The 17,729-nt window shown below is 33.1% G+C and overlaps 2 protein-coding genes and 1 long non-coding RNA gene across 4 annotated transcripts; 1 reads left to right on the top strand and 2 right to left on the bottom strand.

Annotated features, from left to right (window-relative positions):
* Positions 1–536: 536 nt before the first annotated feature.
* LOC146955439 (uncharacterized) lies at positions 537–3,002 on the bottom strand. The gene is made up of 2 exons (XR_015010497.1): positions 2,960–3,002; positions 537–814 (listed from the first exon to the last, which is right to left on the bottom strand). It is a non-coding gene; the product is annotated as an uncharacterized LOC146955439 (long non-coding RNA).
* Positions 3,003–4,837: 1,835 nt separating this feature from the next.
* LOC146955440 (RNA polymerase II subunit B1 CTD phosphatase RPAP2-like protein) lies at positions 4,838–10,403 on the top strand. The gene is made up of 7 exons (XM_085721511.1): positions 4,838–5,029; positions 5,942–6,543; positions 6,777–7,577; positions 7,665–7,858; positions 7,961–8,224; positions 8,929–9,087; positions 9,972–10,403. Exons 2-7 carry the CDS (start codon positions 5,955–5,957, stop codon positions 10,074–10,076), a joined length of 2,112 nt encoding a protein of 703 aa, XP_085577637.1. The 5' UTR covers positions 4,838–5,029; positions 5,942–5,954; the 3' UTR covers positions 10,077–10,403.
* Positions 10,404–10,803: 400 nt separating this feature from the next.
* Positions 10,804–14,993, bottom strand: LOC146955441 (uncharacterized). Of its 2 annotated transcripts, none has more exons than XM_085721514.1 (9): positions 14,786–14,993; positions 13,448–13,646; positions 12,733–13,062; positions 12,574–12,632; positions 12,141–12,218; positions 11,941–12,019; positions 11,789–11,860; positions 11,575–11,682; positions 10,804–11,494 (listed from the first exon to the last, which is right to left on the bottom strand). In XM_085721514.1, exons 2-9 carry the CDS (start codon positions 13,640–13,642, stop codon positions 11,042–11,044), a joined length of 1,374 nt encoding a protein of 457 aa, XP_085577640.1. In that variant the 5' UTR covers positions 13,643–13,646; positions 14,786–14,993; the 3' UTR covers positions 10,804–11,041. The 2 variants fall into 2 exon arrangements, with proteins under 2 accessions (XP_085577640.1, XP_085577644.1); XM_085721518.1 differs by having other exon boundaries at positions 14,777–14,993.
* Between the last annotated feature and the right edge of the window lie 2,736 nt (positions 14,994–17,729).

Here is a 17,729-nt window from a genome sequence, read left to right on the forward strand (position 1 = left end):
TACCAACATATAACATAACAAAATACCATTCATCAAAATAAATAGACTAAATCATAAAAAGACATCTAATCTCAAAACTACGTCCAAATCTACTTACTCTAATAATTCTCATATTCTTATAAATAATAAAATAATGTCACTTAATAAAATACTAACACCTCACATATTTAAATAAATCACATAAATAGACTCTAACTTAATAAATATAATTAAATAAAAAGGAGGGCGTTACAACTCTCCCCAACTTAAAAGAATTTCGTCCTCTAAATTCAAAGCACAAGAGAAAATAAATTTAGTTATCGCTTCTTCAAACAAAACACAAAATCACATCAAAGTTAGTCAGTTAAACATGGTCACATAATGAAACATAACTACTGACTAGAAAACATGACGACACGACACAACGACTCATCTACTTGGCCGGACGGACCGACCTGCTCTGATACCAATTGTAACACCCCGTTTTCCCAACGTAAAAATTTCATAAATAAATCAGAGTTTTTCAACTTTAAACGGAATGCTACACTTCTTAAAAATTCATAAACTGAATAAATAACAATTTATTCTTCAAAATCATTTAACATAAGTAATTCAAAACTTCGCAGCGGAAATTAGTTCAACAATAAAAATAATCTTTGGCACGCAGGCCTCAACATAAAAATCTCATAAGTCTTGTTCAACATTTATTCATAAAAATCCATAAGTAATACGTAAGGAATAGAAATAGAAGACATAATCCCATCCCGTTACGTATCAGAGCACCTAAGACACACTTGTGAGGAGTCCACTCACGACCGCAACTAATCCTGGTTACCTGCAAGCTACCCATACGAAGAGCAACATTTCCAAGCAGAGGGGTGAGATTTCTCAAACGATAATATTAAACATATAAATCATATAAAGTACATTCAACAACTTAAACATCTTATAATTCATTAATCATATCTAATAACTTAAACTTCCTTAATTAGTGTCATTAATCTTCCTACATTAGTCATAAACTTCATCAAACATCATCAAAAATACAATCATAAACTTCATCATATATCTTCATAAATATAATCATAAGGCATCATCTTATAACATCATAAGTACAAACATAAACATCATCATATATCATCATAAATATATTCATAAAAGCATCATCACATATCATCAATTAATAATCATAGACATCGTCACATATCATCATTTAATAACATAAACATCATATCATAAATCATATAGCATCATATCATAATTCATATAGCATCATATCATAAATCATATAGCATCATATCATAAACCACTTCATAATCATTCATCATAAACGACTTCATAAACATTCATCATCTTAAAACATCATAATAATTCATCATTAGATACTTCTTTAAACTTCACAACTTAACGACTTGACTCGACTATGCAACTCTTATCGTCTTAAATCATCTTGAATCATCATGAAAATGCAAATGCATGTGGTACCAATCTAGGGCATAAGCCCTCGTCTCTTGTGAGCATAAATATACTCCTAGGGCATAAGCCCTCGTCGCTATTGAGCAAAAGCTCCTAGGGCATGAGCCCTCGTCTCTGGTTGAGCATAAGCTCCATCGTCGTGGTTGAGCAAAAGCTCCATCGTCGTGGTTGAGCAAAAGCTCCAGGGCATGAGCCCTCATCTTTAAATGAGTATGCATGGACTCAACATCTTACGTCATAGAAACTTCATGAACATCTATGACATCTTAACAACTTGACGACTTCATAACGACTCGACGACTTAACAACTCTTATCATCTTAACGTCTTAACATCTTAACATCTTAGCATCTTAAAAACATATGGATCACATAAATAATTCATGTCATATCATAATATAACAATATCAAATGATAATAAACAACATATTAAAACATCATATTCATCAATCATAAACAACTTCATATAACATCGTATTTAAACATCGACAATAATTCACTATGTATCTTTGTAAAAACATAATAAATTATCCACAACATATTTTCATGTCAAACCAAAGCTACTGGAAAGATATCACAAATATCAACAACTTTCATGTTTACAATAAAGATCAATTCAAAACAGAAACATATGAACAAAACGCAAAAACATGACACAGAGAATGCTGTCACCGTACAATTTTGCTATGACCTCCCTGTAGTATTTTCATCATAACTCACAGACCAAACATCATTTTCACCTCAAACCAAAGCCACTAGAAAGCTAACAAAATTATCTAAAACTTTCATGTTTTCGCCTAAGACCAATTCTGTACCGATCAATACGAGTTTTCATTTTAAATTCGGAAAAGTTGTGCTGAAAGTCCATAAAAATTCGCTGTGACCTACGTGCAGTAATTTGACCATAACTCAAGTTCTTTATAACGTTTTGATGTGAGACCAACGGCATTAGAAAGCTAACATCCATACCTACAACTTTCGTTTTTACACCTAAACCCAGTTCGGAACTTAAACTTGTCAAACTGAGACAATAAAAACGCGTTTTGCACATTGACAGCAAAATCGCAGTTCAGCTGCGATTTCGCTTTGGGGAAATCTTTTCCACTTCGTATTCGATCCAATACTCTCCAAACTTGACCCTAATCATTACCCTATGATTACCCTATCATTAGAACATTAATTATTCATCAACTTACTGTATGCAAATTCAAAGGGTTCTCAAATCTATTAACAACCTATTACAATTATTAAATCCTAATTCTTAAACTCACCAACATCTCATCCAATTCCATGGTTCTAACCTCAAAACTACATCCAATAATCATCATATGGGTTATCTAAGGACTGTATACAATTTCTACATCAATTCAACAAGTTTTCATCATCTAATCATCAAATCTATCTCAAAACCCTAATTCTTAAATTATCACAAACTCTCCCCAACTTGTTAGATGTAATATAATGATTTAACAACTTAATATTAATGCAAGATAGTCTCACCCTCACCTTAGATTAATTCCTGAATCAGCAGCAGCGTTCTTCTTTCCTAAGGTCTTCTCCTCTTCTCTTGACTTCTCTCTTGTTCTCCTCTTTTCCAAAAAGCGGTTTAACGTAAAACTCTTTCTAAAAACCTAACTTCTCTATTTATAACACCTTCTTATTTCTCTTACACCTCAAAACTACTCTTTTCTTCATAATCTTATTTATTTCTAAATTAAATATATCTCTCACAAATAACAAATATATTTCTACACCAAATAACAAATATATCTCTAACAAATAACAAATATATTTCTACACCAAATAACAAATATATCTCTAGCAAATAACAAATATATTTCTACACCAAATAACAAATATATCTCTAACAAATATATTATGCTAGTAAATACCAACATATAACATAACAAAATACCATTCATCAAAATAAATAGACTAAATCATAAAAAGACATGTAATCTCAAAACTACCTCCAAATCTACTTACTCTAATAATTCTCATATTCTTATAAATAATAGAATAATGTCACTTAATAAAATACTAACACCTCACATATTTAAATAAATCACATAAATAGACTCTAACTTAATAAAAATAATTAAATAAAAAGGAGGGCGTTACAAGATGCGTGAGAGGGGCTGCTGTAGCAGTTGTGCGCCCAGCTGGTATACTAGTGTTTGCAATCTGCCAATCCGTGATTAGCACACTCGCACGATCAACAACGGCTGTAGCAGCTTCATTCACATCCTCCCACACCTTTAAGCTCTGGTGTTTCCAAAGACTCTACATAGTAGCTGCAAAAATTTGTTTTTGTGCTGCAGGAAGCACTTCAATCAGCACAAAAATAACATCTATAGTAGAACCAGCATCCGAAATTGCATTGTTAACTTGAGACCAAAGCCTCGACAAACGCCATACTTGTATAGCAAACTGACACGCAAAGAATAAGTGTGCTAGTTCCTCATGGTTGGACTCACAACTCACGCACTGCGTAAGACGCTATACTCCTTTGTCATGAAGTCGAATTCGCGTAGGTAAACAACCTCTACACATCCTCCAGACCAAATTCCGAACCTTAGGAGGTACTTTAAGCTTCCAGATGCCTGACCAATTACCGAGACGACGAAGATGAGATGAGTCAATGAGTTCCTCGACAGACAAGCGATAAGCTCTTCACAGAATATTTCCCGTGCTTTTCAACCTTCCAAATCAAACGGTCTGAATGCACATAAGTAATGAGAAGCATGCTCATGATTTTATCTGCTAATTCATCACTAAAAACCTGTCTAATAATAACCTCATTCCATCTCTTCTCAGTTGGCATCATCAAGTTGTCAATAGTTACCTCGCGTACATACTATGCACCCTCAATATTGGTAGCAATGCATTCGCCATGTAGGATCCATGATTCTCCCAAAATAAGAATGGTCTCACCCGCACCAATACTTCAACGGGCTCCTCCCCGAACAATGAAACGGGCGCGAAAGATACTACGTCAGACATAGCTAAGGTTATGACCAATAGTGGCGATGAGGAATGTGTTGTTTGGAAAATACTGAGCTTTAAACATCCGGGAACCAAGGGAATCCGGCTCCGTCAAAAATTTCCAACCTTGTTTGCCCAACATAGCAATGTTAAAAGCCGTAACGTCCATAACCTTGTTCATGGATAATTTCTCCCAACTTAACCAATTTATTCCTCGCTGATTAGTACGTCCATAACCCCACCAGAAAGTATTACATGCGGTTCAATCGTTGACTTAGAGTAATTACTAGTTTGTATGGACCGTTGGATCGCATAGTCTTGTACAACACGAAAGGCAGCCCTACACAACTCAGCTAAGTAGTTGATAGTATAAAAAGAAGACGGTGTACTTGTAAGATTGTTTTCGTGAATCAAATCCCTAATTCCAATATAAACCGTTGGAGTGGTAAAGTTTCTCTTATTCTTCTTCATTATCCAATTCAACTCAAATTTTCAACCCTAATCAGGTACGCATTCAACGACGCAACCGTACCGTGAACTACTACTCCCGCCACCACCGGAAATTTCATCTCCACCGTCCACCACCGTCAGGTTCCATTACTCTCTCTCCTTCGCGTTCATTTTTTGGATGATTAAATCTTCTCGTGCCTTCTTTAAGCTTAATTTTTTGATTTGATTCTCTTATTCGTAAGAGAATTGTTAATTTTAGTTAATTAGCATTTAATTTAATTCTTGTTCTTGTATGTTTCGATAATGTTATATTGGTATTCATTATTGTGCACAAGCTGTTTGATAAAATGCTTCAATTGAAAAATTTGTTGGTTAGGACTGATTTTTTAGAATCATGTTTTATATATATTGCTAAAAATATAATTAGTGTGTGTCATTGGACCAAATTTCTATACTGAGTTTTCTTCTCTGGATGTATATTTTTCTGTTTTATGAGAAAAATCAAACTTAGATGTTAGACAGAGTTCTCCTATATTTACTAAATTACCTTGAACTAAAGTTATTTATCTTATTTGGTGTCAAAATTTTATATATGAACTTTGAAATAGAAACTGTAATAATCCAAAATCTCTAGCTCACATACCCCAAAAAAAGGAGAAATCTTGCTTCTTCGGTCTAATTACAGGCATTTTAAGTTGATCTCTAGTATGCTTATGCTTATAAGTTGATAGCTAGAAATTTTAATGACTATAAGTATGACACCGCCAATAATTATATTTTAGCCACACCAGATTACAGCCCAGTAATTTTTTTACTCAGGCAGGTAATTCACTTCATTTGGGACTAGATTTATCTTCATGGGTTGTGTTAAAAAAATTCAATTTTAGTTTTAGTACTTGACATCGATGTATTGATTTATTCTTTTCTTCCCTTTTATAATGTTTAAAATTGGATGAGTGCTTTGACAGAATTACTTACCTTGATGTGAGTTCTAAGTTTTGTTGGAATGTTAAAACTTATTGTGAAGTTCTTTGTGCCTTATGCTATTTCTAGAAACTTGCTTCTGATGGAGAAGAACCAGCTTGTTTTTGTCAAAGATGCTGTTTTGAAATTGCAATTGGCCCTCCTTGATGGTATCCAAAGAGAAGACCAGCTGTTTGCAGCTGGATCTGTGATATCAAAGAGTGACTATGAAGATGTTGTAACTGAAAGGTCCATCGCTAATTTGTGTGGGTATCCATTGTGCCGCAATGCTTTGCCAACTGATCGTCCTCGGAAGGGTAGATATCGGATTTCATTGAAGGAGCACAAGGTGTATGACCTACACGAAACTTACATGTTTTGTTCCTCCGGTTGTGTAATTAACAGCAAAGCTTTTGCTGGGAGCCTGCAAGATGAGAGGTGCAATGTTTTAGACCTGGAGAAACTGAACAATGTTCTTAGGTTGTTTGGAAATTTGAACTTGGAACCAATGGAAAATTTTGGAAAGGATGGAGAATTCGATTTTTCTGACTTGAAAATCCAGGATAAAACAGAAACTGCCACTGCAGAGGTGTCTTTGGAACAGTGGGCTGGACCATCAAATGCAATTGAGGGTTATGTACCAAAACAAAGAGACAATGATTCTAAGGCTTCTAAGAAAAATGCTAAAAAAGGTGATAATTTTACAGCATCCAATATAATTTTTTGAAATCCTAGACTATTAGATAGCCTTATGCCATTTTTTGCTCAAAAGTGTCTGATTATTGTGTTGTATTCTTTGTTTTCCTGATGGGTGATTTTAATATACTATAATTGTAAAGTTGAGGACCTAAGTTCTGAGAAATGGAATAGTGCAGTTACTTATTCTTATCTTTTCCATTTTCCCACTGCCGATTGTGCGTTGCAGGGTCCAAAGCTAATCGTGGCAAGTCGAATGATTATAAAAGTTTAATTGGCAGTGAGTTTGACTTCACGAGTACAATAATTACACAAGATGAGTATAGTGTTTCGAAAGTATCATTGGGGCAAACAGATACAACTGGTGATCATCAAATTAAGCCGCCATCCATATTGGAGAAGCCAAAAAGGGTTGGCAATAAAGTGGTCAGGAAAGATGAAAATATACAAGATCTTTCTTCATCTTTTGAGTGTACTGTAAATTTAAGTACCTCAACAAAAGAGAAGGAAATAGCGAATTCATGTAAAGATGTTCTCAAATCCTCTCATGATCCTTCTGTTGAAAAGAAAGTTGTCCACTCGATTACCATTTCAGAAAGAGAATGTGATGCAGAACAGAATGATTCTGAAAGGAAATCGATACAACTCAAAGAGGAAAACAGTATAGTTGCTGCTAACGATGATGCTTCCACTTCCAATTTAAATTCTGCCAATGTTGAAGAGAAATTCCTAATTGAACAAGCAATTGAATCATGCCATACTAAACCAAAATCTTCTCTTAAATCTAACGGTAAAAAGAAACTCAGTCGCTCTGTTACTTGGGCTGATGAGAAAATCAACAGTTCTGGGAGTAAAGATCTTTGTGCAGTGAAAGAATTTGGAAACATTAAAAAGGAGTCTGGTGTGGCTGATAACGTAGATTCTGCTGATGAAGATATGTTACGTTGCACATTAGCAGAAGCTTGTGCAATTGCCTTGAGCCAAGCATCAGAAGCAGTTGCTTCTGGAGACTCGGATCCCAATGATGCTGGTAATTGATGTTTCTTTAGAGGATTTTCTATTTGAATGCTAAATTATTTCTAATTATATTTTTTGTCTACCAATGCATCTTGTGCAGTATCGGAAGCAGGAATCACTATACTGCCACATCCTCCCAATGCTGTTGAGGAAAGTACTGTGGACGATGATGACATTCTAGAAAAAAATTCAGTTACTCTGAAATGGCCAAAGAAACCTGGAGTTTCCGAATTTGATTTGTTTGACTCTGAAGACACGTGGTTTGATGCTCCACCAGAAGGTTTTAGTTTGACTGTAAGTCTAATAATTTTTTTAAAAAAAGTATATTAAGCTATACAAGTTTTTATATTATACTCAATTACATACTTTGTTTTTTTTTTCCGAACTTTCTTCCAGTTGTCACCTTTTGCTACTATGTGGAATGCCTTCTTTTCGTGGATAACATCATCTTCTTTGGCATATATATATGGGAGGGATGTAAGTTTTCATGAAGAATTTCTATCAGTTAATGGGAGAGAATATCCTAGCAAAATTGTCTTGACAGATGGTCGTTCATCTGAAATAAAACAAACATTAGTTGGTTGTCTTGCTCGAGCTTTACCTGCTGTTGTTGAAGAGCTCAGGTTGCCAATACCCGTAGATATATTAGAGCAAGCGATGGTAAGATTTTTAAGTTATCTGTTTATTATCCTTGTTTTAAACTAAGTCATTAAATATTTATTACACTCTGGTAGGCAAGATCTACTGCAATTTATACTGTATCGATTAAGACATCCCTATTATGTTTGTGACCCCTCTCCAAAAAAATGAAGAGCCACTCATACACAAAATAAGGAATCAACAAAACTGTGGAAAAGGAAAATTCGCTTTGCACCTATAGCACATTCTCTTTGTTGGAAGCAAATACTGAAACGATATCTCTTAACTCCAAGTTTCATCAATTTTAGCATATGTGAAAAGGAACTGGTTTAGATGGCAGTTTGAATAATTCTTTGCTTTTAAAACATTGCTTTATTAATTGGAAAAATGAAATATAATTTAGAAACATTATAAATTTTCGAATGGTGACTAGTTATGCACAATGTTGGCGAGTTCTGGAATTTGCTTCCTGCAAAGGCAAGATAAGGTTGGTTGCTATTGACCCATACCACATTGGCAACCATTTCTTTGTTTCTTATACTCTGGTTTATAGGACAAGGCTGCCTTCTTTTTCAAAATTTAGAAATTTCCAAAAAATCATGGGTTTAAGGCTGTCTGTTGCAGTTAGGCTCAAGATATATTCTCATATCAGTATTGACAAAAGTTTTTCAATATATCCATTTTTGTTTATATGAGGATGAGTTAAGTGCACAACTTTCTTTTAGGTACGCTTGCTGGATACAATGTCGTTTGTGGAAGCACTACCAGCATTCAGAATGAAACAGTGGCAAGTGGTTGTTCTCTTGATCATTGATGCATTGTCTGTTTCTAGAGTGCCTACTCTTATCTCATACATGACGGACAGGAGGGACTTGTTTCTCAAGGTGAGACCATTTGTTTATATTGTTCTGATTTATTATTTTACCCACATTACTATGGTAGCAATCTGATTGATGCGCATGAAGCATTTGATAATGATATCAGGTAAGGTGAGACCGTTTGTTTATATTGTTCTGATTTATTATTTTACCCACATTAATATGGTAGCAATCTGATTGACGCGCATGAAGCATTTTATAATGATATCAGGTTGCATATATAAATATCCCGACAAACATTTAATCCTTATTATTTTATTTGCTAGTATTTTGGTTACTTTTTATCTGCATTTCCTTCACCTTTGTTTGTTTATTCTAAATGTGAACTTAAATAAACCCCACATAACTTAGCTGCCCCATGCTTTCTTAATGATAGAAGGTTGCATGGATATCCTGACAAACACGCTTGATCCCTATTATTACATTTGTTAGTGTTTTGGTTACTTTTTATCAGTGTTTCCTTCACCTCCAAACTTAACAAAATAAAATCCCACATAACTTAGCTGCACCATGCTTAGATATTATTTTACTCTATAATTTGGTTTATCTAATGTGGTTCTCCAATAGTTGTAAATTGTAATTGCTATGCGGATTTTTAGTTAAAGTGAGGTTGACTACATGATGTGCACTCAAATTGCCATATGAATAAAATTTACTTGCATATGCATTTGACTTTTACTTTTTTTTTAAATAAACCACTTTCCCCACCTATGTATTTCTTGGGAATGATGTTAATATGGGCACTTGTTTTGGGTGGAAATGATGTATGTAAACTGAGGTTAATCCTATCTTATTATTTTCAGTTTTCTCATCTTATGTCATGTTTTGCAATGATTTTACTCAACGTTTAATTTGTTAACCATTGTTCTGGTGTTGGTTTGGTGAAGCAGGTTCTGAGTGGTTCACAAATAGGCAAGGAAGAGTATGACGTTTTGAAGGATTTCGTTGTACCACTTGGTCGAGCACCTCATTTCTCTTCTCAAAGTGGAGCTTGACAACATTGAATTTCCATCATAAATGGGCAAAAGCTTGAACTTAATCAAACACGTATAGGACTTTTAATCATGAACACAATGTTACCTTTCTTTTACCTTCAAAGCATTGGAGTGTTGAGTAAATATGTTCATCGCTGTCAAACATCCAATTATAAGTACACCGTGGCCCCTAGCGACAGAGGAATCCAATTTTATCTATATGATACTTTAATGCTGTTAGTGGGAGTGATTGATGCAAAATTGATATTCAAATGGACAATATTCCAAGTTATTGTGTTTTCTATTGAAACCGACATTTTGTATTAATCGATGGTTTGCAGTTTCTATGACGTTCTGAAGATGTCTTTTACATAGCATTTGGCATATGTGAAAATGACAGTGGAAAAGGTCTATTTTTGGGGAATAAAATTACAATTATCTTCACCAATTAAACGAAAAACTTGCAATATTGAAGGAATATCTCTTTCATAGTTCCCAATTCTTTTAAACTTTTTAGCATTATGCTTATTGACAAAAATAGCAAGTTCCTGATGACAATGACCATCTGCCTTTTTGATTTGTACGGGGTTTAAATTGTAGCCAATGGAAGTGAGGGAGGTCTTGATTACTGCTTACACAGCTTAATGTGCTCTAATGCTTTAGTATCACGTAAACATATGGCTTATCTTTACAAGTAAATTTGAAGACTCTATTCCATATTTCTTAATAAGAAGCTACAATGAGTATATTAACAGTGTCCCTTCAATCAGAGGGAAAAACACATCAACAACTTAATTACTCACAAATTAACAATGCTTTCTCACTATTCATTACAAACATTTAACAGTTTTAATACAATAAACAATTATCTTCGTTGCAATACATGTTATGATGAATATGAAGACCTCTATATTCACAATAATAATGAAATAACTGGTAAAAAGGAATCACGAGTTTACATAAATACTCTTCACTGAGACACCAATCTACACTCCCGCAGCAACTTCATACGATACAATTTCTGGTGCGGATGCATTTAGGACCAACACACTGTTTTGAGCAAGACCATTCTGTGATTCTTGTTCTATCCCATTCTGGTATTCAGAAATATTAACAGTTGGATCTTTACATTCTTCACTGCCTTCTACTATACTTGTTTTTGCATCTTGGCCGATTACTGAAACCTCGTTTGTGGAAGACATGACAGAATCCATTTCTGTTTTCGTGACCGCGATTTCCTTAGATTGTACCTTGGCTTGAGTTTTTTTGATTGGTTTCTTTGAACTCACATCTTTATAGCCTTTTACCTTTGCCTTGGTTGAATCATTCTTCTGTTGTTTCTCATGTGGGATAGAACTGGATTTATCTTCTGAATTGTTGTTCACAATAGATCCTTTGTTTCTTCCAAGCTTTGGTGATTTTGGGCGTGTTGTAGGTATCTAATTAGCAGATAAAATACAACAGTATAAGAAATGGTAAAAGAAGCATTTTCTCAAGTATATATTGTTAGAGGAGTTACCTTTTTCAGCTCAACTTTTGGAGGAGGTTCCTTATAGAAACTTGGCATTGGAGCTGCTTTGAATGTCATTCTCTTTCTTAATTTCTTGATCTCTGCCTCTTGGCTTTCCTGCCAAAAATCAAAAGAAAAAAAAATACAATAATAACCTAAAGAGCTGCCAATGAAAACTCAAACCATATGGAAAAAAATATCGATGAGTTATTCGCATTGATACCTTTGATTTCTCTTGCAGATTACTTATCTCAGCTTCCTTTTCCTGAATTTTCTCTTCTAACTTTGAGAAGAACTGGATGAAAAGGATAACATAGGATTAATATCTATCATATGCAATTCAATATCAATATGCTTTAAGGTTTCAACAACAACCTCTCTTCGCTTTTCAGCTCGTTCTTCCAATCTGAAGGAAAATCCAGAGCCGTTGCTCTTCTTACCAGGAGTAAGACTTCTGATAGCATGTAAACGAAATTTCATGAATCTATTATAGGTATAGAAAAAGAAGAAAGAATGGCAATGCCGCAAGTTCATATCCTAATGAGACATAATATTTTAAGATTTAGTAATCTTACGAAGTTGTCGAATTAACATCGTCATCTTCTCTGTTCGGCTTTTCACTTTTCGCAGGGTTTGAATTCTGATCAACAGGTCTGCAGTCACGTGGAAAACCATAAGGTCATAATTCGTTCATCAGAAATATGTTGGAGCATTCTCCTAAAGATATATATGAATTCATGTTTATGTTGAATCTACCTTAGACTAAAATGTATTGACGAATAGTATTATAAATGTGCCAACTTTAAAGAATGATTTATAATTTAGTAAATATTAGGAGTCGCGATTGCGGTCGTGGCTACAATTACGCCACAATCCATGATATTGAGGCATAATGCGAACAGATGCAGCCACTATTGAGGTCAATTATGCTTAAAATCATGAAAGTTGCATAATAATTTTGGTTGCGAACCATAATTTATACGATACAGTTTGGAGTTTAGGACTTACATTGATGCCTCAGAAGTCTGGCTTTTGGCAACTGCAACCAATGGGGTAGACCTCCCAAACTGGTAGATAGTATAGAAGTAATGAGCATGGAGACCAATGAAATGTAAAGAAGCTATCAAGCTACATAGAAAAAGGCATTGACAAACAAAAAATCTTTACCTCAGAGCTTTTAAAGCTATTTATAGATGTCAAAGAAGTCCTTTGTTTAGAGTTTCCATTGTTTGTTTTTGCCTCCTTTGAGTTTGTCAACTTTCTTGAATTAAGAGTTGAAGTCACAGCTTGAACATGCTTATTTTCTGTCTTCTTAAGAATCCCATCGGTGCTTTTCTTCATAGCATCAAGACGAGCTGATTTCGACGGGAATGTAAGGCTCTTTGAAAGGTTTTGTTGTCTCTGTGTTTGAGATGAAGTTGTGCCCTTCAAATTTGGTTTAATTTTGGTGGTAGATTTAGTGTTCTTTGAAGCAACAACGCTTTTGACACCAGGTTCCTAACATGAATTGACAAGGTCAATTATGTGCTTTACGACATATTTGAATCAACTTATTTGAGTTCATCTACTGATATATTACTTGTAAAACTGTTTTAGAGTTTATGAAAATAACTTATGACATGTCTATAAGCTGTTTTCAGCTTATTTCCATAAGATTTTCATGATAGTTTATGAAAAACAGCTTATAAAACATATGAAAACAAAATACTGATTTGGTTACGTCTTTTATTATAGAAATAGCCATAAGTTATACATATAACACTTATATGATAAACGTTTATGCCGTAAGCGCATATAATACGTGCATGGGTCATCAGCCGAGGTTGCACGGTGTGGCCTATTACGGATTTGCTATATAATTATGATACATTGCTTATGGTACCTTGGAACTTTTGGAGTTTTTAGTAACTGCAGAATTGTTGCTATCAATTTCTACTTTGGGTTGAGATGCTTCATTCTTGGGCTCAATTTCTGCATTACCATTGTCTTCAACTTCTTTATGTATGTGTTCTACCTTGGTTGTTTCACCAATAACATGCTTCTCATCTTCCATAACAACTTCATTTTCAGATTCCATTGTCCTACAAGTAGTCACAAAAAATAGAGGTTAGTTTAGACATAATCACTTATAATCCAAACACAATTTGTTTTGTTTTGATTTTTTTTCCTGAATCAAATTACAAAATACAATGAACATAAATAGAAAATTCAACAAAATATGCATAATTCTAGCGAACTATGTTCCTAAAACATGTTTGGTTTAAGTCCATGCTAACTTCTTTTTTTAGAGGAAATCCACACTAACTTTATAGAGTCCTTTTTTTAATTTTTATTTATGATAGAGTCAGAATCTTAATCTCGTCAAATTGCATGATCGGACCGATATGGTGCGACACTTGATACTCGGCCGCTTAAGCATGTGGTCAAGTTTAATCTTTGACAGGTGCGTATAGAAAAACATTTCGATAATGTATCTCAATTACTTCGTAAAATTAGTCTCGCTATTTTAAAATTTGACAGTTTTGGTCGGTCCATTAAATACTCGATCTAAAATATGGTGATATGATATGTTTTAAATGAAGTTCATCCAATTTTAAATGAAATTTTTAAGAGAATTTTCTTACAATTTCATCGATATTGATCTTTTCTCATCATTAAATCATATATAACGTCATTTAAAACATATCACATATCACATCACCGACTTTGTAGTTCAAAAATATGACGAAGGAACCAAAACTTTCATATTTTAAAATTGGAGGATCAAATCTGCAAAATGGTGAAAACAGAGTGACCAAAACAACAATTACGCTGAAAAAATTAAAGCTTAGAAACACTGTTAGATTATATTTTCAACTCAAAATTCTAGATCCTCCCAATGCTGTAATTTTGATTAATCTCCTTAAGGTTACACTTCTTTGAAAATGAAAGTATGGATTTGAATTCTCTACAATGTTTGCCACAAATCTGAATTCAAATTCTCAAAATAAGATTCTGATGCTACATTTTCTCACTAAAATTAAGAAACAAACAATAAAAAATGACATTAGAATTAGATCTTCATCCTCTGCAACAAACTCTCCACAATTCAATGAAACTAATCATAATTCAAATCAAAATAGCAAAAAAGATGGAAAAAAATGCATATGGAAAACAAACGCATGGAAATTGAGAATTTCTAGATAGCATAAATGATGCATAAAATACACACACTGTGTACCTCTTAAACTTGTTTGAGAGATTGAATTATGCTAAAGATTAAGTAGAAATATTGAAGAAGTGATTTAGTTTTGTAAGTGCTTTTGGAATGGATGTGAAGTGTGATAGTTGAACTTGAAGATGGAAACTGAAGTTGGTGATACTAAGGTTTTCTTTGCAAAAGTGATTTGTGGAGAGAAAGCTCAAGTGGAACTAAGCTAGCTTTCAATGAATTGGAAATGTAATAGATAGATAGATTAATAGCAACTGTCACAATGACGGACCATGATTGACTGCAATCAATAAAATGGTGCAGTCACTGCAGTCATAGAACATCAACCGCTGGATCCATCCAACCATCAAAAAATTTCAAATGACATAAAACATTGGCTCCATTGAAAAAGTCCCCTTCTTCAACCTCGGGCCACTGCAACATATATGTTTTTTTTTTTTTTTTTACAAATCCCAAACATCATAATAAAGGTACAAACACTAAGTTGAGGGTTTCATATTGGCATCTCATATCTCAGCTTGTTGTAGTGTCACAGAAAAGAAAAAAACTCAGCTTGTTAATATAGAATCCAACAATAGAAATTAGTACTACTTTATTGGATGGTTTTTTTTATTTAAGATGAATATAAATACAACATCAGTGGGTTGAAACTTCCTTAAGAGCTTACAAAGCCTTCATTTTCACAAAACGTTAAATTTTCAATTGAAATTGCCCCTATTATGTGCACCTCCATGGAAGTATTAATGGATATCTACAACTACAAACAAACAATGGTGGTCATAATGGTTATATTCAAAGAGATGCGAAACTTCTGTGTGATGATAATTGAAAGGGTTGGTGCTTCACATAGAAGAAGAAATGACGAATTGGGGATAATTGAAAGTTTTTGATGGTTGGATGGATCCGACGGTTGATGATCTTTGACTGCAGTGACTGCACTATTTTATTGACTGCAGTCAATCATGGTCCCACAATGACTCTTCTACCACTCCCTCAAATATGTAACTGTCATTGCAATCAATAATTTCTCTTTTTGTTGTTTTTTGCTAGCAAAGCATTGAGGTGAGGTGAAACTATAAATCCCTGACACAAACACATACATATGACATTCTGACATGTCAATATTTGTAATGAATTGAGAAATTGAAATGATTAAATATAATCATATGTTTCGGTGTTGTGTCAAGTACCGAACACTTTTTGATACGAAGTGTTGGTGCTACATAGGGTAAAACCATGTGTTTGGAATCAAAGGATATATATATATATATATATATATATATATATATATATATATATATATATATATATTTTGTGATAATCAAAGGATATATATAAACAATATGCTTTGTTTTTAAGTCTACATGTGTATAATGAGTTGTTGTAGGACACTTAATGTGACACATTTTGGTGGAAATTAGAACAATTAATTGCATTTGTGAGATAAATGATGATTTGGATATATAACTAATTAGATTTTTTAGCAACATTGTTTATTTGTGGATAATATATGAGAAGAGATTAAAGACTATTAATGTTTTATTAAAAAGAGACTAAAAAATATGACCTAGTAGTGTAAATTTTGTATACATAGTCATTCAATAAAATTCCACCGCATAAAAGTGTTTATATTTAATCATTTATGCATTGTTACTGTGTTAGACACCAAACACTTTTGAAGGTACCAACATTTCATATTTAAAAAATGTTTGGTGTCTGACACAGCACCAAGATATGAGATTATATTTAATCATATATGCCTTTAAAATGTTTGATAAAAATTATCATAAAATAATTATACAAATATCATTTCTCTTTATAAAGGACGGTCATGAACTCATGGTAATTGGTAAAGTTGGATTATTCTATAAATTTTTACCACAATTTATTAACTATATGTGAATAAAAAAAAAGTTTGTAGAAATATACAAAACGTGTTTAGTTTCTTTCTTTATGAAAGGGTTAACGTGTTTAGTTAATAAGTCAACTATTCACCTTAAAAAGTTTAATTATTCAATCATTATAATTATATGACATGACTCCCCTAAAATAAGAAATTAATTTGTATCAACTCTTGAAACTAACAATGGCAAGAGGGTGCCACTGCCAGCAAAACTTGTTTATAAAAAGGAAAAGAAGGTTGGTAAAGTGTTTCTTTACATAAACAGAAACAACCAAAAACAGAGAAGAATAGTTCATTTGTTAGTTAAAATATAATATTTTGGAGATTTTGGCCACAGACAAAGATAATTGACTAAATAAATTAAGAATTAATTGGATGATTCTGGTTTCTTAGGAGCGGTGGAGAAAGATTTGTCCATATACGATGAATTATTTTTGGTTGAACGTATATAGCATATATTCATGAAAATAATGCAAACAATGATTGGTTGAATTGAACTTAATTCCATGTTTTTTTTTTAAGAATCCAAAGCCAAATTTTGTCCCAATGTAAAGTAAAATGTTATTTAAAGTTGGTTCATGTGATTTAATTATTACAATATCCTTAGTGTCATTTGAGAAACCCAATATATAATTCAATTTAGGAACCAAAACATTAATTATAGTTATTTCTTATAAATAAATAAAATGTCATTTGAGAAAAGAAAATGCTAATGAATAAAAAGTATAAATCATCTTCAAATGAAGTAAAACAAACTTTTACGTGTGTGGAAAAATTGGAATACCTTTTGAGAAAAAACTAAAGTTACAATTCAATTTGTTATAACTTTATACATATAAATTCTCAAATATCGGGTATGTTTGGTATAGAAGAGAAGTTGTGAAGAGAGAAATAGGTAAGAGAGAGTATGAGAAGAGAGAAAGATGTGAGAAATAGAGTAGATTTGAGAGATTGTTTGGTATAAGAGAAAGATAAAAGAAATAGAGAAGAGAGAAGTTTTGATTGTATCAAAAAGTACAAAAATACCCTTGAGATAAAAAAATCTCAAAA

Source organism: Medicago sativa, chromosome 1 (genome assembly GCF_051527215.1).
Source record: "Medicago sativa cultivar Bolivia chromosome 1, Bolivia_mono, whole genome shotgun sequence".
In the NCBI taxonomy this organism is placed as follows: Eukaryota; Viridiplantae; Streptophyta; class Magnoliopsida; order Fabales; family Fabaceae; genus Medicago; species Medicago sativa.

Coding starts and splice junctions, on each gene's coding strand:
- LOC146955440 (XM_085721511.1), top strand. CDS start 5,955: ATGGAGAAGAACCAGCTTGTTTTTGTCAAAGATGCTGTTTTGAAATTG. Junction 6,544..6,776: donor TAAGAAAAATGCTAAAAAAG/GTGATAATTTTA, acceptor TGTGCGTTGCAG/GGTCCAAAGCTAATCGTGGC. Junction 8,225..8,928: donor ATATATTAGAGCAAGCGATG/GTAAGATTTTTA, acceptor ACTTTCTTTTAG/GTACGCTTGCTGGATACAAT.
- LOC146955441 (XM_085721514.1), bottom strand. CDS start 13,642: ATGGAATCTGAAAATGAAGTTGTTATGGAAGATGAGAAGCATGTTATT. Junction 13,063..13,447: donor AAAACTCCAAAAGTTCCAAG/GTACCATAAGCA, acceptor AATTCATGTTAG/GAACCTGGTGTCAAAAGCGT. Junction 11,861..11,940: donor GAGCTGAAAAGCGAAGAGAG/GTTGTTGTTGAA, acceptor CTTTTCATCCAG/TTCTTCTCAAAGTTAGAAGA.